At 35.0% G+C, this 12,215-nt stretch overlaps 1 protein-coding gene across 12 annotated transcripts in view; it reads left to right on the forward strand.

Annotated features, from left to right (window-relative positions):
* The window catches only part of LOC145268612 (uncharacterized), a 746,770-nt gene that overhangs the window by 555,820 nt on the left and 178,735 nt on the right, over positions 1-12,215 (forward strand). For 9 of the 12 annotated variants that reach the window (XM_080124076.1, XM_080124069.1, XM_080124073.1 and 6 more), the window contains 2 exons: positions 1,281-1,454; positions 4,677-4,715. In XM_080124076.1, the coding sequence (XP_079980202.1) occupies positions 1,281-1,454; positions 4,677-4,715 (213 nt within the window). The remainder of the gene's footprint in view (positions 1-1,280; positions 1,455-4,676; positions 4,716-12,215) is intronic. The other 3 variants (XM_080124074.1, XM_080124075.1, XM_080124080.1) reach the window with 1 other exon arrangement.

A 12,215-nucleotide genomic window follows, 5' to 3' on the forward strand; every position in this document is an offset into this window, starting at 1 on the left:
TCTGTCGAGAGTGTTCACATCGTGGGGGCACAAGTGCTTGCAGTTCATCAGAGCATTCACCATTAAAATACTTGTAGAACAGGCAGAGGGATGCAACGTTTCGTCGATGGGACAGAGGCCGAAGCTTAGATGCCAGTTTAGGGCTTATCAGATTTGCGACTCTCTTTTGAACCTTGTCAAGGAGCGAGAGACTAGTAGCAGATGCACCAGCCCAAATATGACAGCAATACTCCATACATGGGCGAATGGTGGCCTTATAGAGGTACAGGATGCTTTCGGGTGTTAGTAGTTTTCTGTCTGTCTGTCTGAGGACAGGTCTCTACCAAACTCCTCAGTCAATTTGACTTGAAACTTTTTTTTTTTTTTTTTTTACATGGTAGTCACCACTTATCAAAGCCCGGAAGCCATTCGGGGATAAGGGTTATTGCGTGTACAGATCCTTAGTATTGGAGATTTGATAAAGTGTCTTAAGGGGGCGGTTCATCAGGAATTTGTTTATGTTGGACATCCAGGTTGTAGTCAGGTGGGAAACAGGCAAATGGAACAGAGTTCCACAAGCATGCACTTCTAAGAAAGAAGCTTTGTTCATGGAATCTACGTTTTGATTTAGGCACAGATAAAGAGTGGGGAAAATTTTTGACAATGGTTTCAACTAGACAGGTGTTTATCGTGAAAGATTGGCGAGGGTAGGGGGGCACCAGAGATTGGAGCTCAGACGAGCACTTGCCATGGAAGTAACGATAAAACAAAGACAGGCTCTCCTGTGGGAGAGAGGTTGCAGGGAAGAGAAAAGAGCATCTCCCACTAAGCCACGAAGTCTATTTTGTACTCTGTCAAGGCAGGATAGGCTGTTTTTAGCAGCTCCTGCCCAGATGTGGCAGCAGTACTCCATTCTTGGACGTACTTGGCTTTTATATAGATAGAGAAACTTGATACATAGGGTATTCGGACGTGTGAAAGAAATTTTATTCAGTCATTAGCTGGTAAAAATAACTGCTAAGAGGTCAAAATTTGTGTAACGTCCAACCTTTTAACTGTCGAAAACTGTTAAATGTTCATGTAAAACAAAAAAAAACACACACACACACAGAAAAATGAAAATCCATTAATTTTTCATTTTGTAAAATAAAAAAAAAAAAAAAAATCCGAAACAAATTTTTCATTATTTTGTAAAAAAAAAAAAAAAAAAATCGGAAACAAATTTTTCATTATTTTGTAAAAAAAAAAATAAATAAATCAGAAATACATTTTTCATTATTTCAAACAATTTTATTTTGTAGGTATCTCACGCAGCCTGTGACCAATGTGGAAAAGAAATCTCCCGAATCTCCGAGGAAGTTACAACGATATGGAAGCCGGCACCATAAAACCCAACCCGTGACACCCGAGGAGAAGAAAGAAGCATCACAGATCATCCAGCCCGTCGTTAAAATGAGCGGATCCTTAGCTGAAAGGTAAAGTCGCTCACATCTCGGATCAAATTTTCAATATTCTACTCAGAAGTGTGAATTGGTGTTTATCTCCCTTCTCTCCGCGGCGTGAAGATTAGACGCTAGGCTTAGATAGTGGAATTAAAGAGCCGGTGCCCCTGATGAGGAGCATTCTAACCTGCAATAAAATGCCTGAGCGGCCCGTCAGTGTTCCCTGACAATGGTATCCTGGGCGATTAACAATAAATTAACCTCGCCTCAAATAACAAAAGCAAAGTCTGGGAGGGTGGACCCCCTAGGAGTGCACCTGCCGTTCATGTTAGCATAACGTAACAATTGTTGTAGACTTTGCTTATGGCAGAATCACGTTCGTACACTGGTTCCGTCAGATTCATCAAAGTTAAGTAACGTTGAGCCTGGTCAATACTAAAATCGGTGATCATTTGGGAATTCCAGGTGCTGTATGTGCTCTCTGCTTAACCTCGCCTCAAATAACAAAAGCAAAGTCTGGGAGGGTGGACCCCCTAGGACTGCACCTGCCACAGTCAACTGGGAAAAGGCCATTTCTAGAAATGGCATAGGACTCTATCGATTTTTGTACCGAGGCCAAAAAGTTCATGACTGTTTTTTGTTTTGCTTTTTATCGGAAAAAGTTTGTATAAAAGTGAAGAACCACAACAGACACTAGTAACACGTTAAGGGCACGTCGCAAATACGAAACGTATGCACCCATTTAGATGAGCGTCGTTCGTGTTAGCATAACGTAACGAGATTTTTACGTCCTTATTGTAAGCAAAACGCGTATCAACTCCTTTAATTGTTGTAGACTTTGCATATGGCAGAATCACGTTTATACACCGGTCCCCCCCCCCGTCAGATTCATCAAAGTTAAGCAACATTGAACCTGGTCAGTACTAAAATGGGTGACCATTTGGTAATTCCAAGCGCTGTATGTGCTCTCTGCTTATCCCGGCATTGTTTCCAGTCGTCCTGGACTTCTTTCTCCATGTCACTGGATTCCAGCATTGTTGATTCAGGAGAGGCGTGGTTGAAGATTGCGCAACCCTTGCCTCATAATTACACGTGCAGAGGGTATCCATTGTTTTTTGAGACTGAACGGAGGTTTCCACTTTGCAGGTATATTATTTTTAGTCCCTATTTCTTATCCCTTTTCTAGTTATATTAGATACTAGCAGGCTGACCGGCGTTGCCCGGTCATAAAATACGCATAAATATTATATTTTAATTCATACAGAAACAGAGCCATGTGCATGCGCGTATGATGTTGTTTTTTTTTTTTTAAACAGTTCACTTCTAAATAAAAAAAATATAAAAATCAAAACCTAAAGAAAGTAAGTCGAGTACGATAGCCATTAGACCAGCTTGACACAATCATTTCAATTGTTTTCAAACCTACTTATTCTTAACATAAAAATGTTGTCATGTTTCACGGTCACGCATGCGCATTTGTGAAACAGTTGACAAACAGATCATAAAAATCCGAATCAACTCTGACCCCACGTACCAATTTTTCAATTTTGACCCCCTTAGCTGCCCTTTTTTTTTTTTTTTCGGATGAAAATGGATCAAGAAGGTTTCCACATGTTTGAGTACTCTATATAGCAAATTTCAAGTCTGTAGATCAAAAGATTGTTGAGTATATAGGTTGAGAAGCCTCCTTGCACAGACACACACACACACATTGTCACTTTTATAGATATACTAGCAGTTCAGTCCGGCTTTGCTCGGGCTCTATGTACTATTCGTAACTTGCCCTACGTGTGAATACACTTGTCTGAGTAATTTCGTAGAGACTGCGGAGGTAAATTTTTTTTAACTTTGACCCCAATTTTGACCCCCTTAACATTTATCTATTTTTGATTAAAAAGTTTTTCCCAAATCTCAGTGACCCTTATGTCAAATCTCGAGTCTGTAGACTGAAAATTGACAGAGTTATTTGGTAGGGAAATGTACAGACACACACACACACACACACATTTTCACTTTTATAGGTATACTAGCATGGGTGCCCGGCGTTGCCCGAGTATTTGGAGGTGTATGCTGAGCAAAAAAAAAAAAAAAAAAGCGGTCAATTTTTTAAACTTTGACCCCGATTATGACACCTTACAATTTATTGTTTTGGGCTCAAATTAAGTTATTAAGTTAGATCCATGTCCAAGGAACCTATATCTAAAATTTCAAGTGTTTAGACCCAAAATTGGCGGAGGAGTTTGGTAGAGTTCTCAAAGATCAAATTGTTGAACTTTGAACCCTTAATCGCCAAATTTCTGGGCGAAAACCGATCACATAGATTTTCCCAAATCTCAGTACCCAGTACTAAATCTTAGTAATTTCGAGTCTGTAGACTTAAAATTGAGAGTTATTGCGTAGGGAAATGTACACAGACAGACAGATACACAGACACGTTCACTTTTACAGATATATAGATAGATAGATTATATTGTTGCAATTTAATGAAAAAGTTTTCTTTTATTTACTTATATATATATATATATACACACTAGCAGTTCACACAGACATTTTTACTTTTATATATATACTAGTAGTTCAGCCTATGTACTGTTCATAACTTGCCTTATGTGAGAATACACTTGATGTAAAATTTCAAATGTTTAGACCAAAAATTGTCTGAGTAATTTCGTAGAGACTCCAGAGATTTTTTTTTTTTTTTTAACTTTGACCCCAATTTTGATCCCTTAACATTTATTTTTTGGGGGGATCGAATCAAATTATAAAGTTTGATCCATGTCCAACTAATAACCTACATTTAAAATTTCAAGTGTTTAGACTCAAAATTTGCAGAGGAGTTTGGTAGAGTTTTCAACGGTCAAATCGTTGAACTTTGACCTCTTGACTGCCAAATTTCTGGCCGAAAACCGATTAAAAAGATTTTCCCAAATCTCAATACCCCTTATGTCAAATCTTGAGCCTCTAGACTGAAAATTGACAGAGTAGATTCGTAGGGAAATGCACACACACACACACACACACACACACACACATTTTCACTTTTATAGATATATAGATAGATTATCTTGTTGCAATTTAATAAAAAAATTTATATCCCCCCAAATTTTTTATTTTCAAAATCTGGATTTTCAATTTTTTTTATTTTTGTTTGTTTAACATTTATTATTTATTCTTTGCTGTCATTTTGTCAAAAACACAAAACAAAGCAAAAAAAAAAAACAAAAAAAAACACTTGTGTGCCACTTACTGTTGCAGTATTTTATTCGGTGACATCGAAGGACATCCTGATGTGAGGCAAGTCGACTTGTCTGCATAGCGTAGATATTGCACCAGTGCACCTGTTACAAATTTTGCACATTCTATTTTGCAGTTTTCTTCTACGTATTCACATGCACTATTAGGCCTTTGAAATAACATAGAAAATTTTTATCTCTCTCTTTCTCCTTCATATCTCTCTCGGGGTTTGCACACGCTTGAAAAGGCCTCGAATTTTGAGCCTTTTCTTGAAAAGGCCTCGAATTTTGAGCTTTTTCTTGAAAAGGCCTCGAATTTTGAGCTTTTTCTTGAAAAGGCCTCGAATTTTGAACTTTTCTTGAAAAAGCCTCGAATTTTGAGCTTTTTCTTGAAAAAGCCTCGAATTTTGAGCTTGATCTTGAATAGGTCTCGAATTTTGAGCTTTTTTTTGAAAAGGCCACGAATTTTGAGCTTTTTCTTGAAAAGGCCACGAATTTTGAGCTTTTTCTTAAAAAGGCCACAAATTTTGAGCTTTTTCTTGAAAAGGCCTCGAATTTTGAGCTTTTTCTTGAAAAGGCCTCAAATTTTGAGCTTTTTCTTGGAAAGGCCTCGAATTTTGAGCTTTTTCTTGAAAAAGCCTCGAATTTTTAGCTTTTTCTTGAAAAAGCCTCGAATTTTGAGCTTTTTCTTGAAAAAGCCTCGAATTTTGAGCTTTTTCTTGAAACCAATGTGACACGCATATGAACTGATTAAAAATAAACTAAGATGAATGTACAAAATGTATAACGAATTTTTCAATTTTGACCCCCTTAAAAACTATTTTAAGCGGCTAAAGATGCAGAAAAGAACTGTCCATATAAAATCGATCATTTGATGCTTCTGGTGCTGTTCTGCGACTTTTAATTTCAGAAGAGATAGTTTGAAAATATAGAGACAGACAGACAGGTATGATGGGTTTTATAAATTAGATTTTATTTTTAAAACTTGAATTTTGTCTGGAGAAGGCCTTAAAAATGGACATGGAAAACAAGTATGAACCTGGAAAAAACACACACGTGTGTGTGTGTGTGTGTTTTTATATATGGAGGTTTTATTGTAAGGATATTGAGGAACCTTAAAAAAAATGTTTCAATAGAGCGAGTACATAAAGAACCCCCAAAAAATTAATCAATCCCCTAAAATAAATGCAAATAGCAGCGAGTACTCATGCGAGTGCAAAAAGCAAAAAAAATTAATCAATCCCCTAAAAAGTCAAAATAGCAGCGAGTACTCGTGCGAGCACCCCGCCCCAAATTAATCAATCCCCTAAAAAGTGAAAGTAGCAGCGAGTACTCGTGCACCCCCCTCCCCCCAAAAAAAATTAATCAATCCCCTAAAAATATGAAAATAGTAGTGAGTACTCATGCGAGCGCACCCCCACCAAAAAAAAAAGCATCAATCCCCTAAAAAATGTAAATAGCAAGTACTCATGTGAGCGCCAAAAAAAAAAAAAATGAATCAATCCGCTAAAAAAATGAAAATAGCAAGTACTTGTGCGAGCGCCCCCCACCAAATTAATCAATCCCCTGAAAAATGTAAATAGTAGCAAGTACTCACGCGAGCGCAAAAAAAAATTAATCAATTCCCTAAAAAGTGAAAATAGCAGCGAGTACTCGTACAACCCCCCCCCCCATCAAAAAAAATTAATCCCCTAAAAAAATGAAAATAGCAGTGAGTACTCACGTGAGCACAAAAAGTAAAAAAAAAAAAATTAATCCCCTAAAAAAATGAAAATAGCAGTGAGTACTCACGTGAGCACAAAAAGTAAAAAAAAAAAAAAAATTAATCCATCCCCTAAAAAAAATGAAAATAGCAGCGAGTACTCGTGCGAGCGCAAAAAGCAAAAAAAAAATTAGCCGCAGTAGCCAGGCTTGAACCTGTAGCGCTAAGAGGAAAAGGAGGAGAAAAAAATAGATGCTATAGTCATTATCCCCACCGCGACTTACGATGTCAAGGGCGTTCAAATTAAGCTTAGTCATTGCAAGGCGTATGATGACTGCAAAAATGTTGACGCAAAAAGTGACCCCTTCTTGTAAAAAAAAAAAACGTCTCAGTTGACGGTTAAAGAATTAATGTTTTTTGGCCAATTTTTGGATATTTGTCAGCTGAGAGACTGACCTTTCTAACGATACCAATTTTTCCCAGCGTGAGATTTAATAATAGAAGAAGAAGAAAACGGCAACCGTTTAAAAATATATAACAACAACAAAGGTGACAGAGCGATACGGATACTATTTCAAGGCTGACAAAATGGAATAGTATTTTAAGGGTGACAAAGCAAAGCGGGTAGTATATCAAGGGTGACAGTGAATGCGGATGCCATTTGAAGCATAACATAGCAAAGAAATATTTTTTTCTTAAACCTAAACACGACAGACTTACTGACAGAATCTTAAATCTATTATATAAATCTCACCTGTTTGTTTAAATGTATGTATGTATGTATGTATGTCTGCCTATAACTTTCGACAGAGGCGACGGATTTTCACATGGTTTTGAAGATCGGCCCTTTGGAAAACAAATATAAAAAAAATTGGCCGAAAACATTAATTCCTTCACCCTCAACTGAGCACTTTTCTACAAGGAGGGGGTTGCTTTTATCGCCGATATTTTCAGAAGTCCTCCCCTCTTTTCGATTGACTAGCCTTAATTTAAATCTTTGCCACTTCCAGTTTGGGGATGGACGCAACAGCAAAGATGTCAGGTTTTTTTTTCACATTCATTTCCTCCTTCACAGTATGGGTTCGAGCCTGCCTGCCTGCTACCACTTTATTTTTTGCTTAACACACACCTCATAACACCTGGGCAACACCGGGCACCCAGGCTAGTCTAAAATAAATTACATCTAATAGTTCCGATTTACTTGCCTCCCCACGAGGGCAAAGTTAGACACAAGGTCGGTTTTTAATGTGGGGAAAATCCAGCTCCCCGAAAAGGGGCATTCTGGATAGGAACAAAAATAAAAATTGTTTCAGTCATGAAGGATTTCTCCTTCACTGACTGAGGACCAAGAAAATGAAGTGTAGCGACGTTAGTGATGAAAATGCGAGTTCCAATTGACAGACAGAGCCTCTTTAAGGATTGCATGGACACGTCTTAATAATCTGAAATAATCCGCATGGTTTTTGGATTGGATTTAATCTGGTTTTAATTTTGACTAAAATATAAATTTTTTTTTTCTTTTCGTGTGTGAATTTATTTGACAGCATTTTTTTTTTAATTTTTATTTTATTTATTTTTTTTAAAGGTTTTCAAACTAAATTACCCACTTGGATAAGTACGTGGGTTTCTTTTTTTTTTTTTAGAAGCGACAAACTTTGAATTGACAACTCTTTTATTTATTTATTTATTTTTTTGTAGCTTTCGCAACTATCGGTTATTTTGAGTTCAGCTTGGTTTGGCAATTCACCATAAAGAGACTGACACTCGAGCATCATTTGCAAATTGCAAGTGATACGATCAATTAATTTACTGAGAGAAGCATTTGATGAACGAATAATTTCACAAAATGGTTCTGTCAACTGGCCACCTTGTTCGTGGGATTTAACCCCATTAGATTATTTTCTTTGAAACTGTAGTTTAATCATAAATGATAAAAATTAATCTTCGGAATATGTTACATATTTGTATGAAAAAAAAAAATCATTTATTTTAATTTCACTGTCTATAGAAGAAAACCCTATATATATATATTGGGGGAATTAGACCTAGAGTCTAAAGAGCAGAGTTTACTTTAATGTACTAGTAAATGTATTATTACTATTAATACTATTAAAACACAGAAGAGACGTTGCGAGCCTTTCTTTGTTTTATTGTTATTTCCATGGCAAGTGCTCGTCCGAGGTTTTTATTATTTTTTTATTATTCTTTTAATTTTTCCAGGAATATCTGCCTCAATATAAAAATGCTAGTTTGTTTTGGTGTCTTTAACCCCCCCCCTCATGAATTATTTTGCTGGTGAGGAGACTTTTTCAAATATAAAAAATCTTTTTATAAAATTATTGTTCAAGACATATTGTCTATTTCAATAAAACATCATTTCCGAAACGATCGTACAAACTATTGATTTTGTTTGTTTTTTGCTTTTGAAATTGATTCTCAATTAAAAAATTATGGCTCATTTTATTCAATATATATATATATATATATATATATATATATATATATATATATATATATATGAACAAATGATTAATAAAATATGTTAAAAGACATCTTGAAAAAGAGTTAAAAACATATTTAATTTTAAAAAAGGAAGCACAAGATAAGTGGATAGACCTTAATCCGCGGAGTTTCGAAGAAATACTCTCCTTCTCATCAGAGGGCAGGAATTAGCAAAATGCAGGATCGGATTTTGCATATAAAAGTATTTAATGAAACTACAAGTAAGTCAAAGATCTTACTTGGTTAAAAAAAGGGTGAGGTAAGGGGAACAGGAGGCAAAAGATGGACAATTAATCAGAATCTGGAATCGGGCTCTTTGGAGTATCGGAATTGGGAAAATTTTAGCCTATTTTCCGATGCCAAAAGCGATTCCTTTAATTTTCTATTTTATTTTATTTTGTTTTTATAAAACATCTTCCACTGCTTGTAGTAATAATAAAATAATAAATATTTATTGATTTAAACTTCCAGTAAAACTAAAATCTCTAATCACACCCTCACAAGTGTGTTTTTTATATTTGAGAAAATAATGCACATTTAAGAGGTGTTTTTACAAAATAACTTTATAGTAAAATTATTAGAGATTTATAAAGAATCGGAATCGATAATTTCGTACTGAATCGGTAATTGTATTAGAATCAGGAAAAATATTGGAATCGTCACTTCACTAATATATATATATATATATATATATATATTTATCTGATATTATATTTAGAGAAAACAAGATGGCTGACGAGAGCCGAACATTATTTACGTGTTACCATTAACGGTTTCCTGTTGTGTTTGGGCTTGAAACCGACGGTACCAATGTTTTTCTGAACTACTGTAAAACTAATATATATATATATATATATATATATATATATATATATATATATATAGTAATTTATAAAATATATATAGCGATTAAGCTACACTGAATATTTCGCGTTTCATCCACTCTAGGAATCCTAGAGTGGATGAAACGCGGAATATTCAGTGTAGCTTAATCGCTATATATATATTTTATAAATTACTAACTAGCTCTGTGAGTAAATGAAGTAGTTATATATATATATATATATATATATATATATATATATATATATATATATATATATATATTTCAAACATGGGAGTGTTTGAATATATCGTTAAGTGGAAGTTTTAGTCATTTAAAATTGCTTTAAAGCTTCACCGTTCAATCATTTTTTGACCAAATTTCAAACAATTATTACAATTCAAAGATCACCTTCTCAGTTATATTGTGAAAAAAAAATGTTCATTTTCGATGAGTAAAATAAGTTATGATTTTACTGGTGTTCAAAATCATAAAAAAACGTAAGGAGGTGAGCAACGTTTTTTATGACTGATTTCTATAGCAACCACGTCACTTCAGCGACTAGTGTTGCTTCTAATTCACTGCTGTCGTGAAACAGACAGAATGAAAGAATGAAAGGGAGATAATTGGGGGATTTTATTGACACAGACGAGTGCCGTACATTGTTATTACATATGTGTATGTTATGTTTATGGGGGCAAAAAAATAAAACTGAAATTAAACAAATAACAAATGAATTTATTGGAAGCCTGTAAAAATCATGGATTACAATAGAAAAATGCGAGCATGAAAAAGTAATATGGTTAAACTTAAACATGAAAAAGTGGAGGACTAGTTGTTAAAACTGGAAAAGAAAAAGACAAGATAATCTAGTAAAAAATATAATAAATTTATAATTTAAAATATTACAACATTAAGAATTCTTTTTTTATTCAATTTATAACATTATATAATCAATTCTTAATGCTGCAATATTTTAAGTTATAAATTTATTATATTTTTTACTAGAATATCTTGTGTTTTTCTTTTCCAGTTTTAACCTTAAATATGGAAAAGTAAAGGACTAGTTGTTAAAACTGAAAAAAAAAAAAAAAAAGGACCAGATATTTTAGTAAAAAATATAAATTTATAACTTAAAATATTGCAGCAATAATTTTTTTTAAAATTCAATTTAACATTATATAATCGATTCTTAATGCTGCAATATTTTAAGTTATAAATTTATTATATTTTTTACTAGAATATCTTGGCTGTTTCTTTTCCAGTTTTAATAACTAGTTCTTTACTTTTCCATGTTTAAGCTTAACCATATTACCTTTCATGCTCACATTTTTCTATTGTAATATATATATATACATATATATATATGTGTGTGTGTGTGTTTAGTGGTACACTTGTTAGGAGAAAATCGATAGCATACAATGAAAAATATTATTGGCGAAAATAAAGACGATTCCTTGCCTTTGGTATATATTATGAAACCTGCATTTCCTTCTTTTCACAGGGATAGTTTGCCTTGCATCCACAACAATAATATTTCAGGTTTCTGAATTTTTTAGATGAGGATTGGATATTCGTATTAATTGGATTCATCAGACTACTGTTCTCATCTTGAGTGTAATTTTCACAACGTTTCGGTCGATGTAACCTCCGACCTTCTTCAGGTGTATATTGTTGAGCTCGGGTGGGGGCGGGGGTCGATGTAAGCTCCGACTTGCTTCACATGTATCTTGTCGAACTCGGGAATTTAGATGGAATTTTGAGCGGAATCCTTTTTGTGGCTGAACCACGTCATGGCTGACGGAACAAGAGCATGCTACCCCGGTGAAGTAAATAAAGAATTCTGCTCAACAGAAGCATTTCCAAATTTGATAAAATACACATGAAGAAGGCCGGAGGTTACTTTGGCCGATACATTGTGATAATCACACTCCAAATGAGAACAGTAATCAAATAATACTGGTGCTACCAGATCAGGCTGTCTGAAGATATTGGCTTCTTGAGACGATGGCCCTATCGGTGGGGCATTAGAATACGCCGACTACCCCCCTGCAGAGGGTAAAAGCCCCTCAATGGGGGTCCTGGATATGACCTTAAACTATATCCAGTGGTGAGGCCCCAGCTTGTGGGCTTTGGGGAGTGTGGAGCCACCCTTTAATTACCATTGCTCCCAGGTCCACTCTGACCCGGAGTGGTAGTACCTGTTAGGGTCCCAACTATCGGTTGAATAGAAACCGACGTGAAAACAACAAATATATTCTATTAAAAAATTTTTCTTCAAAATCTTTGGATTCGGCATTAAATAACCTGAAAAGGGTTGATATGCCGTAAAACAAAAACAACCAACCAATTCTGAGACGAAATGCACATAACATTGATGCTTTTTGTTTTGATGCTTCCTTTTGCAAAACTTTTTTATGTTCTGCAAAAACAACAACCCACCTCCCCCCCTTTTTCTTTCTTCCCATTTCCCCTTGTCTTTCTATCTCCCCCCCACACACACACACACACTTCCTGACTGGTTTCCTAACTTA

The sequence above is a fragment of the Euprymna scolopes genome, chromosome 44 (assembly GCF_053919585.1).
Source record: "Euprymna scolopes isolate OS-2025 chromosome 44, ASM5391958v1, whole genome shotgun sequence".
In the NCBI taxonomy this organism is placed as follows: domain Eukaryota; kingdom Metazoa; phylum Mollusca; class Cephalopoda; order Sepiida; family Sepiolidae; genus Euprymna; species Euprymna scolopes.